This window comes from Zingiber officinale, chromosome 7A (genome assembly GCF_018446385.1).
Source record: "Zingiber officinale cultivar Zhangliang chromosome 7A, Zo_v1.1, whole genome shotgun sequence".
NCBI classification, from domain to species: Eukaryota; Viridiplantae; Streptophyta; class Magnoliopsida; order Zingiberales; family Zingiberaceae; genus Zingiber; species Zingiber officinale.
The window spans coordinates 86,307,451-86,327,430 of record NC_055998.1 but is presented as its reverse complement, the minus strand read 5'-3'; the positions used below and the strand labels follow the sequence as shown (position 1 = coordinate 86,327,430).

The window sequence follows — 19,980 nt, the reverse complement described above, 5'->3', positions numbered from 1 at the left end:
TGATGGAGGAGAAAGCTAAATAGAACGGAGAAGAAAGTTAATCAAGAATAGACTGGATGGCAGTATGCTGGCTATTTCAAACAGGGAGGGAGAGAGAGAGAGAGAGAGAGAGAGACTGATTGGGGCTGTGTTGCAACTAACAAAAACTAAGGCAATAATAACTATGCTATCAGTATTTTGTTGCCCCTAGGGAAACGGAAGCTAAGCGGACTGAGTCTAAGCAAGCCAAAGGCACACGATTCAGACACCGAGCTGGACGGCAAGTTGATCACATGAACAGCTGGGAGCCATAAATGCCAAAAGGTTGCTTTTGGACTTGAATGACTCTTCCCTATTTCAAACAAACAAGAGAAAAAGTAGAACCTTGGCTTTGAGTGGGGCTTGTGCTCACAAAATCCTGTCCTATCATGGGACCAACTGTTCCTAAATGCAATCCTTTTCACAATTAACAACCGATTCTTTTTCCCTAAATCTCTGTAGAGAATAGAATTGAGGCCATAATGTGATGAAGAATAAGACAGATCAACAGTTGAGAAGTCTCTCAGCTTATAAATATCCCTTTCCTCCACCACCATAGCAACATCCACAGCACCCTATCCCTCTTCTATTCCAAAATCAAGCTGTCTGTGTATTTTAGAGTATATAGTGTTTTAACACCCTGTTCCTCTACTGTGATTCCCCTTGTGTTCCATTTTGTGGCAACCATAATTGCATAAAAATTCCTATTTTATTGTGAGAGAGAGCAAAAAAATCGGTTACTTGTGATTAGCCGGGCCGAAATATTGCTGGAATCATGGAAGGAATACAAGAAACCTTATCGCCGGCGGAAATTCCCAGCGAGATTAGCGCCTCCTTATCGAAGGTCCTCCTCTCGGGGACAAACGCCATCGACTCCATATTCTCCCACCTTCCACAGCCGCTCCCGCCAGTTAGGTCACCTGCGGTCCCATATCTCGGCTCATCCGTTTACCTCCAGCAAACAGAGATCCTGAGGCGGTTCAGCACCGGACGCCACACCCTAACCGCACCGTCGCTCCACCAGCACGCCGCGATCGCGATGGCTACCGGGGAGAGTGGGAAGAAGAAGCTATACCGGGGGGTACGGCAACGGCACTGGGGGAAGTGGGTGGCAGAGATCCGTCTTCCGCAGAACCGGATGCGGATCTGGCTCGGCACCTACGACTCCCCCGAGTCGGCGGCGTACGCGTACGACAGGGCCGCCTACAAGCTCCGCGGCGAGTACGCGCGGCTCAACTTCCCGGACCTGCGCGACGCCGGAGACTGCCACGAGCGGTTGAAGGCGCTGCGGTCCGCCGTCGATTCCAAGATCCAGGCTATATACCTGCGCCTCAGAAGGCAACTGAAGGCGCGGCAGCAGGAGGAAAGAGTGAATAAGAAAGAATCAGAGGAGGCGGCGACGGCGACGGCGACGGCGACGGCGAAGGCGGAGAAGAAGGGAGACGAAATGGAGGAGGCGGTGTCGTCGCAGTTGCAGTCGTCTTCGGCGTCGGCTTTGTGGGAGCACGAAATGGACGGAGAGTGTTCGCTGGCCAGGATGCCATCGTACGATCCAGAATTAATCTGGGAGGTGCTTGCTAATTGATCAAAATAAGGAGATATTAGCGTAGTGTAATCTTACAGATGAGACATAATTATCAATACCAGAAAGCGATTAAATTAAAAATTGGAAATATAAAATAGCAAATTCAATTATAAGATCTATAACCTTTTTTTTTTCGATTTCTATTTCCGTTATATTTTCCATCCAATAATACATTTCTTTTAACATCTAATTTATAGTAGCTTTAGACGAAATAATTTTCTATCCTATAACAGAGTTAAAATAATTTTAACTAATTTAGGATGATCTTAATCAAATTAGGAAAGAGTATTTTGATATAGAGTATTTCATATATAATAATTTTAATTAAATTAAAATAATTTTAATCAAAATTATTATAATGATATATTATTTTTCAAATGAAAAATAAAATGAAGTATCCTGGATAAGAACTTATTTATTAGAATTAAGCCTCATTCCAAATGCACTATTATTATGTGGTAGTAGGTATATAAAATAATATTATATACAATTAGTCAAATATAGTATTAAGAGTATTCATATAAGTTACCTTATTTAAAAATTTTATCATAAAATTTAAATAGAATAATTAAAAAAAATTTACATTAGTTATCCTATCTATTTCTTAAATTTGTATTTATGAATAGTACTTTTCAAAATTTAGAGAAGAGATTTTATTCCTAAATATTAAAGAGGAGAGAGAAAAAAATAAGAAAGTTGATATATAGTATAGTGAAAAATGAATATCTAAATTTAATAAAATAATTTTTTATTCTAAATTATATATTTTAGATAAAAAAAAACTGATGTACATACTCCAGTATAATAAAGCATACTAAAGCCCTTAAATAACTAAACAATTTATTTTTTTTCCTCTATTTTTAATACTATATTTTAGTCAAATCTTGATTATTATTTATATAAATAATTAAGTAAAGAAAAAGGAGGAACATAAGAGAAGGATGGTGGAAAAAAAAAAAAGATTAAACCACATTTTAAACAATGAATCTCACTTATAAGAGATTGACTAATATTAACAATTCATTCTTTGAATCATTATCATAGTATAGTGCAGAGGTTTGGGCTTGCTTACAAATACTATCAAGTAGGGTTTGGTGGGGTAATAGGGTTTTCCTATAGAAACTTGGGCAAAGTAGAAGGGCACTTCTTTTTTTATCAAATCGGACATCCATTTTGATTTTTTTTTAATTATCAAAAGGATGTCTACTTCACTGTTCAGTACAATTACCTACCCCCCCCCCCCCAAAGTATTTTTATATTTGTATTATTATTTCTCGCCTAAATTCAAAACTGGTTTGGGCATTATAGCAACAATGATTTCATAACTGTTACAGTGCATACTTAACCTGTTCAAAAATATTTAACATAGATTCAATCTTATTTATCTATCATTCACGTTTTAACAATTACGAAATTATAACTACTACAATTATTATACTAGTTACAAAATCGTAGTTACTACAATATAGATTCGACCTGCCCACCTAATTTTCACATTATAGTAGTTACAAAATCATAATTGATACAATATATGTTGTTGGATCGTGAGCACGTGAGAGAGAGGGGGGATACGTGATTTTAAAATTTTGTCTTTTCTTTGGAAAAATAAGTACGCAGTTGAAGTATCAGAAAAGAAAGCGAGACAGAAAACAAAGGTAAACGCTAACACCAATTCAATTTACTTAGTTCAAAGCCTTCGACGACTCCTACTCCAATGCCCGTACTCGTTAAGTGCTTTTATTGGGCAATCCACTAATAACTCGAATATATTATAGAATTGAAGTATAGGTGATGTGTAAGAACTATAAAGAAAAGCTACCGACAACAAAGAAAATCAACAGAACTTGATCGTCGGTTGTCGGAGGAGCGTTACAACGTCGTAGGAGCCTTTTCAGAGCAGTGCGCAAGAATGAAAGTCGGAGTACTTGTTGTATTGAAGCTGTTGGTTCAACCCTCCTTTTATAGCTCCATTCGGGCGCTTGGAGTGTTTTGACGTGGCGAGCTCTCGTCAAAACTTCATCCTAGAAGTTTATCGATGTTTGGGCGCCCGGACCCCCATGGGCGCATGGACCGCTGACATGGGTCAGCTAGTCGACGCACTCCAGATCATCTTGTAGATGAACTTTGCTAGTCCGATCGCCTGGAGCAAATCTGGGAGCCTGGACCGTCCGAGTGCTTGGAGAAAATCCGAGTGCTTGGACTGTCCAGGTGCTTGGAGCAAATCCGGGCACCTGGACCGTCCGGGTGCCTACCTGGTCTCCCTCAAAGCCTTTGAGTCAAGCGCTTGGAGAAACTCCAGGCGCATGGACAAGCTCTGCGCACCTGAACAAGCTTTGGGTGCCTAGAGCTCTGTTTTCTAGCCACCTTTTGCTTTCAATCACCTCCACCACAAAGTTAGAAAGACAAGTAATAACATGTAAAATAATTGCATTTTGATAGTCACCGGACTATCCGGTCATGACATTGAATTTCGCTGAAACTCTAGGTCAGACAGACACCTATTGTTCCCTCAACCGGAAATGCATCCTCACTGGATCTCTCCTTCAGTTGCTTACCTCCACTTACCAATCGTAGACTTCCTTGATGTTAGGTCCCTTGACCCACCATGACTTCCTGCTAAATCTTAACCAATCTGAACTTCAGCCAATTGTCAACCCAATTAGACTTCCTTCTGTTAGATCTCAATCAATCTGGACTTCATGCCAGCTATCAACCTAGCTGAACTTCAACCTAGAGTTTCAGTCCTCTAGATCCATCAAATTCATATCGTGTACACTTGGTAGACAGATTAGACCACAAACATCTAACTTTAGTTCACTTGTCATTGCTCAAAACTTGAGTTAGATCATTAGTACTAATTGTACCAAAAATCTCTCCTTTTTGTTGCAATGATAACTTGTGTTAAAGTTAAGTAACAAAATAAGAGTCAAATAAGCAGGGCATGACTACATGTAGTAAGAATCCAGAAGTTATGAACAAGAAGTAGTAGCAAAAAGTACAACTCAAAAAATGTCTACTTAGAGGAGAATGATGTACAGTGGGATGGATCCCATGATCGGACTATCTCTAGAATTTGGTGTTGTCCAGCCTGCGTCTTTTGATGGCTAGTCCTTGTCTCCTCTTGAAGATCATGTACCTCCTACCGTAAGCTAGTCACTGACGCCTCTAGGTGGGTGACTCTCTCTCGAAGAGTAGGATCGACTAGAGGTGGTGGCGACCCTAGATGTGTATGTAAAATTATCAACTTTGACTAAATTATTGTACAATTTGGAACACAAACCTGATAACCGAACTTGAACAATAAACTAATCCATGTAACTAATAATTCTCAATAACTTCTACACTAGGAATGCATGAACACTAGAAGAAAGTTCTACATAATTAACAGCTAGGTAAGGGAACATAAGAAATAGATGAAAATCTAGCCCTATGTTCTTCAGTGGGAAACCTAAGGTCAGTGCTAGGAGTCCTAGAGGAGCCAGCACCAACATCTGTTGTTTTCTTCCTACTCAATGATATAAAAAATTAAAGGCTAAACTATTACTAAAATATTGACAAAAGGAAAAAGTTTAAGTTCCGAGAATTACAGAGGCATTTTGAATATTTATAAAATAAATAACGACCTCGGTTGATCCTCAACAACACAGCTTGAGAACTGGAGAGAAAGGGTTAAGGTTTCATGGAAAAAAAACTTTTAAAGATTTTATTTTCCACTTTTTTTTGCTTTTAAGGGTTCGGTTCCTTTGCAAAAGAAAAGAGGAGAGGAGCGAGTGGAAGGGGCACCTGCTGTCACTCTTTTATAGCCTTTGTCCAGGCGCCCGGAGTTAACTCTAAGCGCCCTGACTATTAAAATCCGAGGTACCTCCTCAAAACCATGGGCTGGTTTTGCGGAGGAGGCGGGGTGCCTGGAATGAGTCCAGGCACCTGTTGCATTTTTTTTAAACATTGAGGTATTAAAGTTGAGTTACTAAGTTTTTTTTACGATGAGGTATTAATGTTGAGTTACTAAGTTTTTTAAAAATTTAATTAAGTTTAAAATTTTATTAAGTTGTTTAAAATTCAAAAAAATAATTAGGTTTTAAAAAAATTAATTAAGTTTTAAAAAAAATAATTAAGTTTTAAAAAGAATTTAATTTGGTTGTTAAAAAATTTAATGAAGTTGTTAAAAATTTAATTAAGTTGTTAAAAAATTAATTAGGTTGTAAAAATTTTAATTAAGATGTTAAAAAAATTAATTATATTTTTTAAAAAAAATGTAATGAAGTTGTTAAAAATTTAATAAATTTGTTAAAAAAAATTAATTAGGTTTTTAAACAAAAAAATTAATGAAGTTGTTAAAAATTTAATTAGGTTGTAAAAAATTTAATTAATCTATTAAAAAAATTAATTAGGTTTTAAAAAAAATTAATGAAGTTGTTAAAAAATAATTAGGTTGAACAAAATTAATTAAGTTGTTAAAAAAAGTAATTAGGTTGTTAAAAAAAATTAATGAAGTTGTTAAAAATTTAATGAAGTTGTTAAGAATTTAGTTAAGTGGTTAAAGATTTAGTTAAGTTATTAAAAAGTTTCATTAAGTTATTAAAAATGCAATTAAGTTGTTAAAAATAATTAAATAAAGAAAAATTTAGTTTAAAAATACTCATCTAAAATTGGTCCCTAAATATCTAATCTTTAGTTACTAGCTAGCTATACAGAATATAACAATTTTCACTTATTTAGTCAAGTTAAGTAATATTGTCCAGTTAGATATTTGAAAAATGACTATTTAACTTGATTAATATACTATTATATTTATAGCTTAGACTTATTTTGATGCATTGATGTAAGCATCTAAATTCAAGGCAAAAGGCCTACTTATCTCACGTCATTCTAAATTTTTGAATATACAATCAAGGTAGACCTAGTGTGATTGTGAGATGCTTGTTGCCTAGATCTATAAGATTATACTTTCTAGGGGTTCGACCTAGAATAAGGCCAAAAAAAATTTTAAAACACTAGAGAAATAAGAATTTTTAAAAGAATAGAAAATAAGAGTGACTTAGAATTTGCAAATTACTCGAAAAGTTATTTGATAATAAGAGTCCTAGTCTATTGTGCACATTCTCAGTCTTCTTTGTAAATCACTAAATTCATATTCTGACAGTGGTTTAGTGAAGATGTCAACCAAATTTAACTTGAATTTAACATAGTTGAGTTCAATGTTTCCTTTGGCAGCATGATCTCTAATGAAGTGATGTTTAATCACTACAACAAAAACCTTCATAGACATCGGTTTTCCACCGGTGTCTATTTCATTTTCGACCGGTGTCTATGAAGCCGATGTTAAAAGTCTGTCATTTTAGACATCGGGTTAAAATCGGTGTAGTATCACTTAACGACACCGGTCTTCGAATCGGTTATTAACCGGTGTAGTATCACTTAACGACACTGTTTCATCAACGGTGTAAAACCGATGTAATATTGTATGTTAATAACACCAATTTTGGCAGGGGTAAATGACCGATGTAATATTAGTTTATAACACCGGTTTTACAGCGGTGGAAAACCGATGTAATATGTATATTTTTTAACAGCACAGATTTGATTTTAAAACCGACAATAACAAAAAAAATACACAAATATTCACAAATTATACAAATATTCTTTATTCAATAATATCCATAAAATACACAAATATTCACAAATTATATAAATAATCTTCTTACAACAATATCCATAAAATACCCAAACATTCTTTTTACATCAAAAACTAACTAATAGATATCAAAATCAAAGTATAACATTCTTTTAACACATCAAGGTACAACTGTCTCAAATGTAATCTAGCATGCATTCAGCTCACTCGAACCGCACTTCATCAATTTCAACTCTGGAGTACTTGAGATTTGTAAACTGTAAAAACACATAAATAATATATTAGTAAAGATGCAATTTTGAAAGCTGAAAATGGTAAAGATGCAATTTTGAAAGCTGGAAATGGTAAAGATGCAATTTTGAAAGCTGGAAATGGTAAAGATGCAATTTTGATTTATTTATTTTTTTTCCAAATATCTGCTCTAGCTCTAACGAGGCAGTCTAGTTTTTCTGATCTCTATCCTTCTAACACTTCAAATCAAGCATTTTGAAAGCTTTTCAGTCTGATTTTGCAATGAGAACTACCAATAAACTAAATTTGGAATGCAAAATATCTAAACCAAAGAAAGTCCCTTTCTAATTGATACTTGCAACAAAGATAATCTACAATACTTTATACAAAGTTAATTCATGATCAGGATCCAATAATCCACCATATGTCAAATAACTAAAACAAATGTGTATATGTATCAAATAAAATAGAATACTGAGTTTTTAAAGGCTACTGTGGAAGACTATTGTTCATAATGCTTAATTCATTGAAGGATAATTGCGCGCATCTGCATACACACCGATACACATATACATATGCAATTTAGCACAAAAAAATCATTGTAAAATCTAAAACTTTCATATATGACACTTAGTATATGCTGCTTAGAATATAACATAGATAATTTGCTTCTTCTAATTAAAGTGCAGAGATTGATAAAAACCGACAGCATCATACAACAAATTACTAGGCATGATAATGGTTGAATAAAGAAATATGACTACACAACAAATCCAGTGAAGGAAGCATAGAAAAACAAAGAAAATGTTCATAGTTAACAAGCAAATGAAGAGATATACTATTTATTGTACTACCTCTGATGCCATCTTCCAAATCTCATAAGCAAGAATGCTTTTTGTAGATATACAAGTTCCATGCTGGCAATATACAAGTTCCATGCTGATATCACTCTGAAATTGCAACACAACCTCAAAAGGCTTGTGCTCTTTCCTAATAAGCTTTTTTCAATGTAAGCTCGGATAAAAATATAATGCACCTAGGTTAAACAAAATATACATATAAACGCGAATGGAACTTCAATTTACTGAAAAATATCTATAGCTGATTAGATCGATCGTGTTGGCGGTGATGCAATGAAAACTGGCAGCAGCTTCATTGGCACTGCAAACAAACCAAATCAATATGATCTGTTAAACAAAATGCTACTTCAAGACAGATGTTTTTTGTAGATAAATGTGGAGATTTTTTTTTCTTGACAAAATATGGGCATATAAGAACATTACTGTGGAAATTGAAAAGCACCTGATCCTCTGACAGGCAAAATTTGAAGGGGACCCTTTTTGACAAGTAGAATAGATACAATACACATCTCTCTTAGGAATATGCAATCATCTGGCTATTGGATACTAGACATATCAGAATGTAACGGTTGAGGTGACTGAGTCTTGATTAGAGGCTTCAAGGATTCCATGATACTAGAAAAAGAAGGCCTTTTCCATGGCTCGCTGAAGCTCAACATGTGATTTAAGTTAGTGTGTGGGGAAGCACGAGTGAAGAAGTATGTTAATATTTAATAACCATGCCTGCATCAGGCAATAGATATCTATACCTGGCCCAACAGGACTCAATTATGGCAGCCACATGTCTATTTACAGTACTTGGGATCTCAGGCCTTCTTGCCTTGAAGCCAACTGCAGCAACCACCTGCAAGGGCACAGCTTGTATTTTCTTATACAGTTAAAGGAAAATATATCAATTAATGGGACCCAGCACTGTCAAAAGAAGTTACTTTTATTTGTAGCTAAAATAAACAAAGACTTGATGGATAAAACTTACAAAGTAAGCTTGGATATGGTGGATGGTGAGGTAGATGTTTCCAGTGTTTGGAAAAGTGTTAACAAAGTCAATTTTGGGCCATGTTAATAGGTCGATAAAAGTAAGCTTGTATTTTGATTGTTGCTTCTTAGATGGTGAATTAACAGATTGAGAACATCCATATTCTAATCCTGAATATGCTATAGAAGATTGATTAATACAGACTAGAATGACAATTAATGATTGAAAAAAAAGAAACATTGACTATCATTTAGAAGATGAAAATCCTTCTAGATGTCCATTAAAAACTTACTATACATTTTCTGATTCCCAGCACATAAAATCAAAACAAGTAACTGCTATAAAAAAATATAAATGACTCCACAAAAGATTTGTCATGGCAAACATACCTTTCCAAAAAAAGTATCTTACAATCTTTAACCTTCAAGGCAAAGAACCAATAAAGCTTGCAAACACAAACGAAAAACATCAAATAACAAGACCTTTTTTCCAAATAATTCTTTTCTTTCTCAAAAGCAATTAAAAAGGAATATGGCATGATTTTTGAAGCTGGCAGAGTTGTTACACCTAAAAATCATATCAAACCATGTAAACGTTTTATGGATGACTACCAACAGAAATTTCCAAAGTTTATTTAAATTGAAGCTTTTGTGCAACATGAGTTCTCAAACTTCGATTTGCATGTAGTAAATAAGCATGACATGGTACATAAAGCTAATAATAACATGTTTTAGACTTATGAAGTAAAAAAACAAATTTCCTCAAGAGAATAATCATATCTATCAAGAACTATCCTTCAACAATACAGAGGAAAACAAATGAAATGAAATAAAAGAATGAATGGGAATAGTACAGACTTCAAGAAAAAAAGGAGTCAATTTGAAGCCTATATAGCAATTCCTATAACTTGTACATGTACTTACAAGCTAGGCTCATGCTCAAGTGTAGTCTTCTCTCTATGAGGAGAAAAAATATCATTGAATTCCACAATGGAGAGACAAACCTGAAAATTGACATAAACAATAAATGAGTTCAATGCTTGAACATATAGAACATCTCATTGGTATACCCAACTTAATAAGTATGGTCAAGATTACTACTAAATCCAGGAGTCCAATTTGTTTTTTGTAACTATAGCTAAGAAATAAAATACAAAGTAACACAAACAAGTAATGGGATGGAGCATTAACCATCAATTGTAACTTGTAAGTCATTAGGTGACTTTTTGTAGTGAGAAGCAACATAAAGGGAAATCATTCCCTGTAATATAAATGAAAAAATAGCACAAATTTAACCAAATAAAAGTACCTATAAACATATCTCACTCTCCTTGTGATATTAGAAAAATATATCTCGGTTGACATAGTAAAGGGCACATTCACTTGGATGTGGAAGTCTAGACAAATAAAAGATCATTTAGAGAATGACCTGAAAAACAATTATTTACTTTTCATCAAGAATACTAACATAGTGATATTTGGAATGTAACTTGCAACATCCAAGCAAAGTAATTCATTAAGCCATGACTTAATTGAATCCTCAGTAGCATATCTGCTAGCTTGTGCAATTCCATCTTCTTGAAAAGCTTACCAGTATATGGAGATGGAAAAACACGAGAGTTTCAGAAGCAGATAACGATGTCGTTGCCTCGCTACAGGCCACTGCTTAGACCCCCTCGTGTGCAACCGTTTGTGAACGGACTGCCTCGTGAGGCATCGACCCCCTAGCGTGCAGCCATTCGCAAATCGACCGCTAGTAAACTAGTGGTTTGGAGAGGTTGCGACCCCCTTGAGTGTGGCCGCACCTAAAGCATCCTCTCATCGCCTGACGAGGTTACGCACGGTGCTGCGGAGAGGGAAGAAATAAGATATAGGGTTACCTTTGAACTCCTTGCTTACTGCGAAGAGGGAAGAACCTGGTGCGCTGGTGCGCTGCAAATACGAAAGGAAAGAAGGGGTGGGAGAGAGGAAACCTAGCGGTGATAGAGGAAAGGAAAGGAGATGGAAGAAACCTAGCGGTGGAAAGGAGATGGAAGAAACCTAGCTGTGATAGAGGAAAGGAAGGAGAGGGGAGGAAATAATGATCGAGTGGGAAGGAAAGTTTAGGTTAATATGTTTATAAAATAATGATATTTATATAATATGTCACCATACAAAGTTTAATATGATAATTTTTATAAAAAAATAATTAATGGTAAAGAATCTCATTATAAAATATTTATAATGATATTTTTTTTTAGTAAGTGTCATATAAAAAATGTCACAATAGATTTTTTTTCTTGTAGTGAGAGGAAGGGGTGTCGATCTAGGAAGGGGAAGGACAGTGCGATATAGGTTTAGGTTTGGAGGGAAAAATGAAGTGTTACAAATTTTGACTAAGTATTGGGGGGAAATTAAATTATTTTATTTATCATAGACATCGGGTTTTAAAAACCGATATTAAAATCGGTGTCTATTAATGAAAAAAAAGCGCTCATAGACATCGGCTAAAAAAACTGATGTCTATGAACGAAAATCTGCGCTCATAGACACCGGTTTTTGGAAAAACCGGTGTAAAATACTCAAAGAATTCGGTTTTTGCTTAAAACCGTTGTTGTTCCACCGATGTCTATGAGGGTTTTTGTTGTAGTGAATATGTTTAGTTCTTGAATGATGCACTGGATTCTTGGTTAAGTTAATTGAACTTATGTTGTCAATAAAGCTTTTTACATTTTATGTTCTAAGTTAAAGTTTTTTAATATGTGCATCATCCATAACAATTGTGTCACACACTCATTCATTGCTAAGTACTCTGCTTCGGTAGTAGATAAAATAACACAGTATTATTTTCTACTAAACTAGCTGGCAAGTGATGGTCTAAGTAGTTGACATCCACCACTTGTATATTTTTTATTTAGTTTACAGCCAGCATAATCTGAGTCAGAGTTAGCTATTAGTTCAAAATTAGGTGTTCTAGGATACCAAATTCCCACATTTGTTGTGCCTTTTAAGTATTTGAAGATTCTTTTAACATTTGTTAGGTGGGATTACTTAGCATAGGTTTGATATCTAGCACACATATTGTAGTGTTCGAAACTGCTTATTTAATTAAGGATATTTATTGGATTAAATTATAATTTAATTAGAATTCAGATTTATTTAATTAAGAGGATTTATTGGATTAATTATAATTTAATTATATTTTGAATTTATTTAATTAAGGTTATTTATTAGATTAATTATATTTAATTAGAATTCAAATTTAGTTCATTAATTTAAATATATAGATTTAATTAGATTTAATTAATTAGTTAGCTTACATTTATGGAATTTAATTTGATCAATCTTATTAAGGAAATTGTTGGATATAAATATTTATACTATTTTATACACAAATATGTATATAAACTTTATAGCCATACATAATAATATTAAATATATAATTAAATAAAAATAAGAGAAAAATATAAGATTAATATGTTATATATATAACGTGTAACATGTAATATATATATATATATATATATATAAGAAACTATAATATTATATGAATTCTATATTTATATTATTATGTGTATCTATATATATATAATTTAATTCAATATCAAATTGGTGACTTAGTATGTATATAAAATTTTATATAATCATGGATATAGGTTCCTATTTTAGACTTAGTATTAAGTTTTATAAAAATAATATAAATGACTTAGCATTTATAAATCTATAACTTATGAATTATATATATGTGGATATATATGAAATTATATAATCATGGATATAGGTTTATATTTAGACTTAGCATTAAGTTTTATAAAAATAATATACAGGACTTGGCATTTATAAAATCTATCTAGTATTAAATAAAAGTATATGAACTTATATATGACTCACGTGTATATACATAAACTATAAAATGCAAATGTTGTAGATAATAACTAAGAATTACAATATTACCACATACAAATTATATATGTATATATAAAATTCAGATAATTATGAATATGGATAAAGGATAGGAATAAAGGTTTAGTAGATAAAAATCTAGACCAAGTCCTAAAGCTTCCACCTTATATAAAACCCTCACCTAGAACACCACTTGTTTTTCTTGTTGCCACCGGCTCTAAGGAGATTTCCCCACCCTTTGTTTCTCCACCAGTGCTAGAGTTTCAAGGGAAGACAAGAAATAATAGCTGAGTACTTAAGGCATGTTCTCAACCATGTTATTGTTTTATTTAGCTTCTATGTCTTATGAAGTTTCAGATTTATAGTTGTTAGGTTTGGTTCTGTTGCGGTGTAAATTAGCCTCAATAGGTGAACGAATTTCACTTCAGTGTCTTCTTGTTGAAATGTAGAAAATTTAGTTAGCTTTCATTATCAATTTACAGAACCTTTTTCTAATCAAAGATGAATTTCATATGATTTTTATACCACTAACTGACGAATCTAGAATTATGTTGTGACCCTATTACTTTTGGTTCTGTTGTGATATAAATTAGCCTCAATAGGTGAATGAATTTCACTTTGATGTCTCCTGTTGAAATGTAGGAAATTTAGTTAGCTTTCATTGCCAATTTACATAACCCTTTTCAATCAAAGATGAATTTCATACTATTTTTACTGATTGACGAATCTGGAATTATGCTGTGACCCTGCCGCTTTTAGTTTTGTTGTAGAATAAATTAGCCTCAATAGATGAACAAATTTCACTTTGGTATCTTCTGTTGAAATGTAGTAAATTTAGTTAGGTTTCATTACCAATTTACATAATTCTTTTCGGATCAAAGATGAATTTCATATGATTTTTATACCACTGACTGACGAATTTGAAATTATGCTATGACCCTGCTGCTTTTGGTTATGTTGTGGTGTAAATTAGCCTTAATGGGTGAATGAATTTCACTTCGGTATCTTCTGTTGAAATGTAGAAAATTTAGTTACCTTTCATTTACAATTTACAGAATCCTTTTTGAACCAAAGATGAATTTCATATGATTTTTATACCACTGACTAATGAATCTGGAATTATGTTGTGACCCTTCTGCTTTTAATTCTATTGTGGTGTAAATTAGTCTCAATGAGTGAACGAATTTCACTTCGATGTCTTCTATTGAAATGCATAAAATTTAGTTATCTTTCATTACCAACTTACAGAACCCTTTTCAGATCAAATATGAATTTCATATGATTTTTATATCACTGACTAACGAATCTGGAATTATGTTGTGACCTTGCTACTTTTGATTCTATTGTGGTGAGTTTTAAATTCTGTTTTAGTGCTTTAGTCATCATGATCTCGCTCAACAAGTTTCATATTTTATTAATTGTATACCCTTAGGAACTAGAGAACTATATATGCTCAAAATAAGTTATAGACCTTGCAAGTTCCGGACATGATAAATGTAGGTTTAAATTCTATTTTAAGAGTTATGAATATGAATGTTACATTACAATTTGGGGCCATGCTTCTAGTTGCTTTCCATTAAAAGATAGGAAACTTTCCTATGCTCAAATCACCTTACAAAACTAGTAAATTTTAGTTTACTAAGAGTAGTTTTTAAATTCTGTTTTCAAGGTCATATTCATCATGATGTCGCCCTACGATTTCTTCATGTTTCCTCATATCATGTTTTATGTTAGTTCTTCAGGTTCATGTATGTTTAGGTACCTTAAATGAGTTCATGATTTTGATTTATGTTCTACTTATCATGATGACTATGTATCTATGCTACGTCTAGGTTTCGAATCTATGGATTAGGTAAGTTCAAGTTGCTTCTTGCTCCACATCATGATAGTTTAGTAGGCTATATGTAAAATTGCATGCTTGCATCTAAGATCATGTTCATATTCTTCTTATGTCTTATTATGATACCTTAATATGATCTAGGTTTAGGTGGATGTTATGTTTCCTTTTTCATCTTATCATGATAATGAAAATTACTCAATGAGAATATCGTGAGGGAAAAGACCCCAAAGGGAGTCCATTTACGAGAAAAAGCCCCAGAGGGAGTCCGTTTACGGGAAAAGGTCCTAGAGGGAGCCCAATATTGGGTAAGTTAACTGTAACAAAGTAATAATGATAATGATAAAGATGAAGATACCGTGAGGGAAAAGGCCTCAGAGGGAGCTCATTTATGGGAAAAGTTCCCAGAGGGAGTCCATTTATGGGAAAAGGCCCCAAAGGGAGCCTAATATCGGGTAAGTCGACTGTGACAAAATGATGAGGATTTGATAGGAATACTGTGAGGGAAAAGGCCCAAGAGGGATTCTGTTTACGGGGCAAGACCCCAGAGGAAGCCCAATATCAATTTCCATGTTAGGCTATGAATAAGTTCAGTTCATGATATGCTAAGTTCAGATTCATGTTATGCTATGAATATTGATCCGGTTGTAAGACGAGGCCCGCCCGGTAGGAAGTCAAAGTGGTCAACATCCAGGGTAGGCGTCCGATCGGACGAGATACCTTCCTGAGTGGCAGGAAGAATAGCCGACTCGGCATCTCGACAGCTCGGCCTGACGCCGAGTTTCCGATGCTCATAAGGCAAAGCGGGAAGAAACGAAGGCCGAGCGGCCATCCCGCTCGGCTAACAAGGGACACGATATCAACCCGGCAGTTAAGGCTCCCTCGCTCGACAGGGTGGAGTCGGACATCAAATCACCGGCCAAGTGGACATCTAAATCGGTCCGACCTTGGTGTCGCCTAGAGGGAGTTAGCCAAGCGGTTCCTCCGCTCGGCCCGGGGAAGGCGCTAGCCGAGCGGTTCCTCCGCTCGTCCCAGTAAAGGACAAAGGGACGATATCTTCCTAGGAACCAGTGTCGCCGACAAGAGGCATGGTCGGCAGCATGGTCAGACAAAGAATCATACGGTGGAAACTTCCACTATCACGCCAGAGATATGCTCGTGCTATTAAGGTATGACGTCAGGTACGCTTTTCTGACATATCCATTCCAGGTATGCTTTGAGGAACATGCATGCCTCGAGGAGAGTGTGTGCGCCTCTGGGGAGCCCTATATAAGGACCCCCAGACTTCGACGGAGGTATGCTCACTTCTTTACTGTAGCTACAGTTCTCGTTTCCTTTTTGCTCTACTTCTTTCCGCCGGAGATCTTACTTGAGCGTCGGAGGGCCATCGTCAAGGAACCCCATCCCGGCTCGGCATTGTGTTTGCAGGTCCACGTCAGCAGGAGATCTACGTCTTCAGAGTCTTTGACCAATCAACAGGAGCGCCACATCCCCATCGTCCATCGACTCAGCTCTCAGACAGGATCAAATTTGGCACCGTCTATGGGAACTCACCTGAATCCGAGTCAAAGAGATGGAAGAAGCTGGACGTCAACACACTGTGATACTCTCCCAAGAGGAGCTCGACGCGCTCATACAAGCGCGAGTGGCCAAGATAATAGAGCAGCAACAAAAGACACTAGCCGATCGGATGGCGCAACAAGCAACCTCAGCATCTGGAGGACGAGCGGTGCACGAGGATCGACCGAAATAGCTCTCCATATGGGGCCAAAACAAGGGTCCGACCGGTACGCAAGTAGAGGCCCCGCCCGCCCCGATTCCATTCCATAGGGCCTTGTTTCAAATACCATCTGAAATCGCGCAAACAAATTGGGACCGGTCCTCATCAGACGAAGCTCCCGCTCGAGACGCAAGGAAGGGAAAAACGCCCCGAGTTGACTCATCCCCTGAGCGGATTAACCGCCAATTCACCGACGCAATTCTGCAGGATCCTCTACCAAGACACTACGCATCCTTGGCGATCGGCGAATACAATGGGTCTACTGATCCGGACGACCACCTCGGTAAGTTTGATAATACTGCAACCCTTCATCAATACACAGATGGAGTTAAGTGCCAAGTTTTCCTCACTACGTTATCTGGCTTGGTACAACGTTGGTTTTGGAGATTGCCGGATGGGTCAATTCAGAGCTTCAAGGACTTCCGAACGGCCTTCCTCCACCACTTCGCGAGCAGCAGGCACTATCAGAAGACTAGTGTTAGTTTGTTCTCTATAAAGCAAGGGTTAAGGGAGACTCTGCGGGCCTACATTCAACTCTTTAATCAGGCGGCCATGGACATCCCCACGGTCTCGTCTGAAACTATGATGCATGCCTTCGCCCAAGGGCTCATCAACGGGGACTTCTTCCGCTCACTCATCAGGAAGTCGCCCCGCGATTATGACCATATGCTGAAGAAGGCCAGCGAGTATATCAACGTGGAGGAAGCTCAAGCGGCCCGAAGGAAGGTAGCGCCATCAGAACCAGTGGTGCACACCGAACGAAGGCCGCCGACCAGCCACCAGCCTCCGAGAGGGGCCCGAGCCGATGTGGCACGACCGCATCAGGAAGCAAGGTCACACGCCGTCCAACACGTGGCTGCCGAACGACCGAGGCCCAAGGGAAACGTATGGACTCCTATGTTCTGTGCCTTTCACCAATCGGCAACCCACAACACCCGCGACTGTCGTAGAGTCCCTACAGTCGTTCAGCCGACTCCTAGGTGTTATCGTCGCCGATCACATTCCCCCGACCTACAATACAAGCGACTGAGCACCAGACGGCGAGAGGAGAACATGCGATCCCCCGAGCGGCAGCATCATCATCAAGCAAGGAATGACGATCGCACCCAAGTCTCACGCGAGCGGGTCAGGCACTCCACTTGAGAGGAGGAAAACCGAAGTAACGTCGCTCGGGGTGAGATCAACATCATATATGGTGGACCAACCAGCGGGGACTCCAACCGAGCCTGAAAGTCATATGTTCGACGATTGGAGGTCCATGCTGTAGGATGCAACCAAGAGAGGGCGAATGGGCCCAAAATCAGCTTTGGCCCCAAGGATCTTGATGGGATTGAAGTGTCGCACGATGACGCCCTCATCATCTGTGCAGTAATTGCCAACTATACTATTCATCGCATATTTATTGACACAGGGAGCTCGGTCAACATCATCTTCAAGAAGGCCTTCGACCAGCTCCAGATCGACCGGGCCGAGTTGCTACCGATGACAACCCCTTTGTACGAGTTCACCGGCAACGAGGTCTAGCCAATCGGTCAGATAAGGTCGGCCATATCACTCGGAGAGGAGCCGCTCCAAAGGACCAGGACTACCACCTTCATCATCGTGGATGCCCCATCAGCCTATAATGTCATTCTGGGTCGACCACCCCTCAACGAATTCTGGGCGGTAGTCTCGACCTATTGTCAGAAGATCAAGTTCCCTGTGGAGGATCAAGTCGGAGAAGTCAAAGGAGATCAACTAACTGCTCAGCGCTGCTACATCGAAATGATAAAGGCGGAGGCTAAGTCCGCTTGGAAAGCTCCCCGACTCGAGGTAAACGTCGTAACCGAGAAACCTCCCACTTTAGTTTATGAAGAGAAAGAAGAGGTGTAGATAAACCCTGGGCGAGAGGAGGTAACGACTTTCGTAGCGACCGACCTACAAGCTGAGCAGAAGGCCAAACTGATCAGATGCCTTCAGCAAAATCATGATGTCTTCGCCTGGTCCACCCATGAACTACCCGACATTTCCCCGAGCATAGCGCAGCATGAGCTCCACGTCCGGTCGGACGCTAGGCCAGTGAAGCAAAGGAAAAGGGACTTCAGCGCTGAGCAGAATCATATCATCCGAGCTGAAGTAGAGAAACTGTTGGAAGCCGGCCACATCTGGGAGGTCGAGTTCCCGAGCTGGCTCGTGAACGTGGTGTTGGTCTCAAAGCCGGGCAATAAGTGGAGGGTCTGCATTGACTTTCGAGACCTCAACAAGGCCTGCCCGAAGGACTTTTACCCATTGTCAAGGATCGACCAGATGGTAGACTCCACAGCAGGGTGCAAGCTAATATGTATGTTAGACGCATATCAGGGGTATCATCAAGTGTCGCTCGCTCGAGAGGATTAAGAAAAGGTGAGTTTCATCACAGACGACACCTACTGTTACAACGTGATGCCGTTCGGACTAAAGAATGTCGGGGTTACCTACCAGCGGCTCATGAATAAGGTGTTTCAGAAGCAGATCGGACGAAACATGGAGGTATATATCGACGACATACTCATCAAGTCCCTTCGAGCTGCTGATCTCTATGCAGATATAGAAGAAAATTGTCAGGCGCTCTGTGCATATGGAATCAAGTTGAACCTGAGCAAGTGCCTGTTCGGCTCAAAGGGGGGGGGGGGGGAATTCCTCAGCTATATAGTCACCAAACGGGGCATCGAGGCAAACCCTAGTAAGGTGAAGGCGTTGCAAGATATGACGCCGCCAACTAATTTGAAGGAACCTCAGCGCCTCACCGGTCGGATAAATGCCTTATCTCGGTTCATCTCCAAGTCTGCCGACCGGAGCCTTCCTTTCTTCAAGATACTGCGCCGAGCTACCAAGTTCCAATGGGACGAAGAATGCGACCGGATGTTTGAAGAATTAAAAGCATATTTGAATTCCCTACCTGTATTAGCTAAGCCAACCGCCAGCGAGTCGCTCTGCATTTATTTGCCCTCAACCGAGCACGCTGTCGGTTCGGCGTTGGTAGGGTAGAACGACGAGGAACAACCAGTATATTTCCTGAGCCATATTTTAAAAGATGCTGAATTCTGCTACACTGGTTTCGAGAAACTTGCCTTTGCTTTGTTGCTCACCGCTCGGAGGCTTCGCTCATACTTCCTCATGCATACGATCATAATAATGACCAACAACCCTCTGGGTAGA

The 19,980-nt window shown here is 37.9% G+C and overlaps 2 protein-coding genes across 16 annotated transcripts; one reads left to right on the top strand and one right to left on the bottom strand.

Moving 5' to 3' along the window:
• The first annotated feature begins 587 nt into the window (after positions 1 to 587).
• LOC122001701 (ethylene-responsive transcription factor ERF061-like) lies at positions 588 to 1,691 on the top strand. Its single transcript, XM_042556592.1, has one exon. It carries the CDS (start codon positions 794 to 796, stop codon positions 1,601 to 1,603), a length of 810 nt encoding a protein of 269 aa, XP_042412526.1. The 5' UTR covers positions 588 to 793; the 3' UTR covers positions 1,604 to 1,691.
• Positions 1,692 to 7,435: 5,744 nt separating this feature from the next.
• LOC122001699 lies at positions 7,436 to 11,390 on the bottom strand. Of its 15 annotated transcripts, none has more exons than XR_006117448.1 (7): positions 10,614 to 11,390; positions 10,229 to 10,308; positions 9,079 to 9,173; positions 8,753 to 8,974; positions 8,506 to 8,630; positions 8,324 to 8,419; positions 7,436 to 7,495 (listed from the first exon to the last, which is right to left on the bottom strand). XR_006117448.1 is itself a non-coding variant. In XM_042556591.1 (6 exons), the coding sequence occupies exons 3-6, from the start codon at positions 8,836 to 8,838 to the stop codon at positions 7,442 to 7,444; spliced, it is 312 nt and encodes a 103-aa protein (XP_042412525.1). In that variant the 5' UTR covers positions 8,839 to 8,974; positions 9,079 to 9,173; positions 10,229 to 10,607; the 3' UTR covers positions 7,436 to 7,441. The 15 variants fall into 15 exon arrangements, 1 of the variants encoding a protein (XP_042412525.1); XR_006117441.1 differs by having other exon boundaries at positions 8,772 to 8,974; XR_006117445.1 differs by having other exon boundaries at positions 8,324 to 8,459; positions 8,555 to 8,630; positions 8,772 to 8,974.
• Positions 11,391 to 19,980: the final 8,590 nt, after the last annotated feature.

What these genes read in the sequence shown, in the direction of transcription:
- LOC122001701 (XM_042556592.1), top strand. Translation starts at nt 794, where the DNA reads ATGGAAGGAATACAAGAAACCTTATCGCCGGCGGAAATTCCCAGCGAG.
- LOC122001699 (XM_042556591.1), bottom strand. Translation starts at nt 8,838, where the DNA reads ATGTGTATTGTATCTATTCTACTTGTCAAAAAGGGTCCCCTTCAAATT. An exon ending in GGTGCTTTTCAATTTCCACA is followed by an intron (nt 8,631 to 8,752) that starts GTAATGTTCTTA and finishes GTTTGTTTGCAG; the next exon opens with TGCCAATGAAGCTGCTGCCA. An exon ending in TTTGGAAGATGGCATCAGAG is followed by an intron (nt 7,496 to 8,323) that starts GTAGTACAATAA and finishes GTGTTTTTACAG; the next exon opens with TTTACAAATCTCAAGTACTC.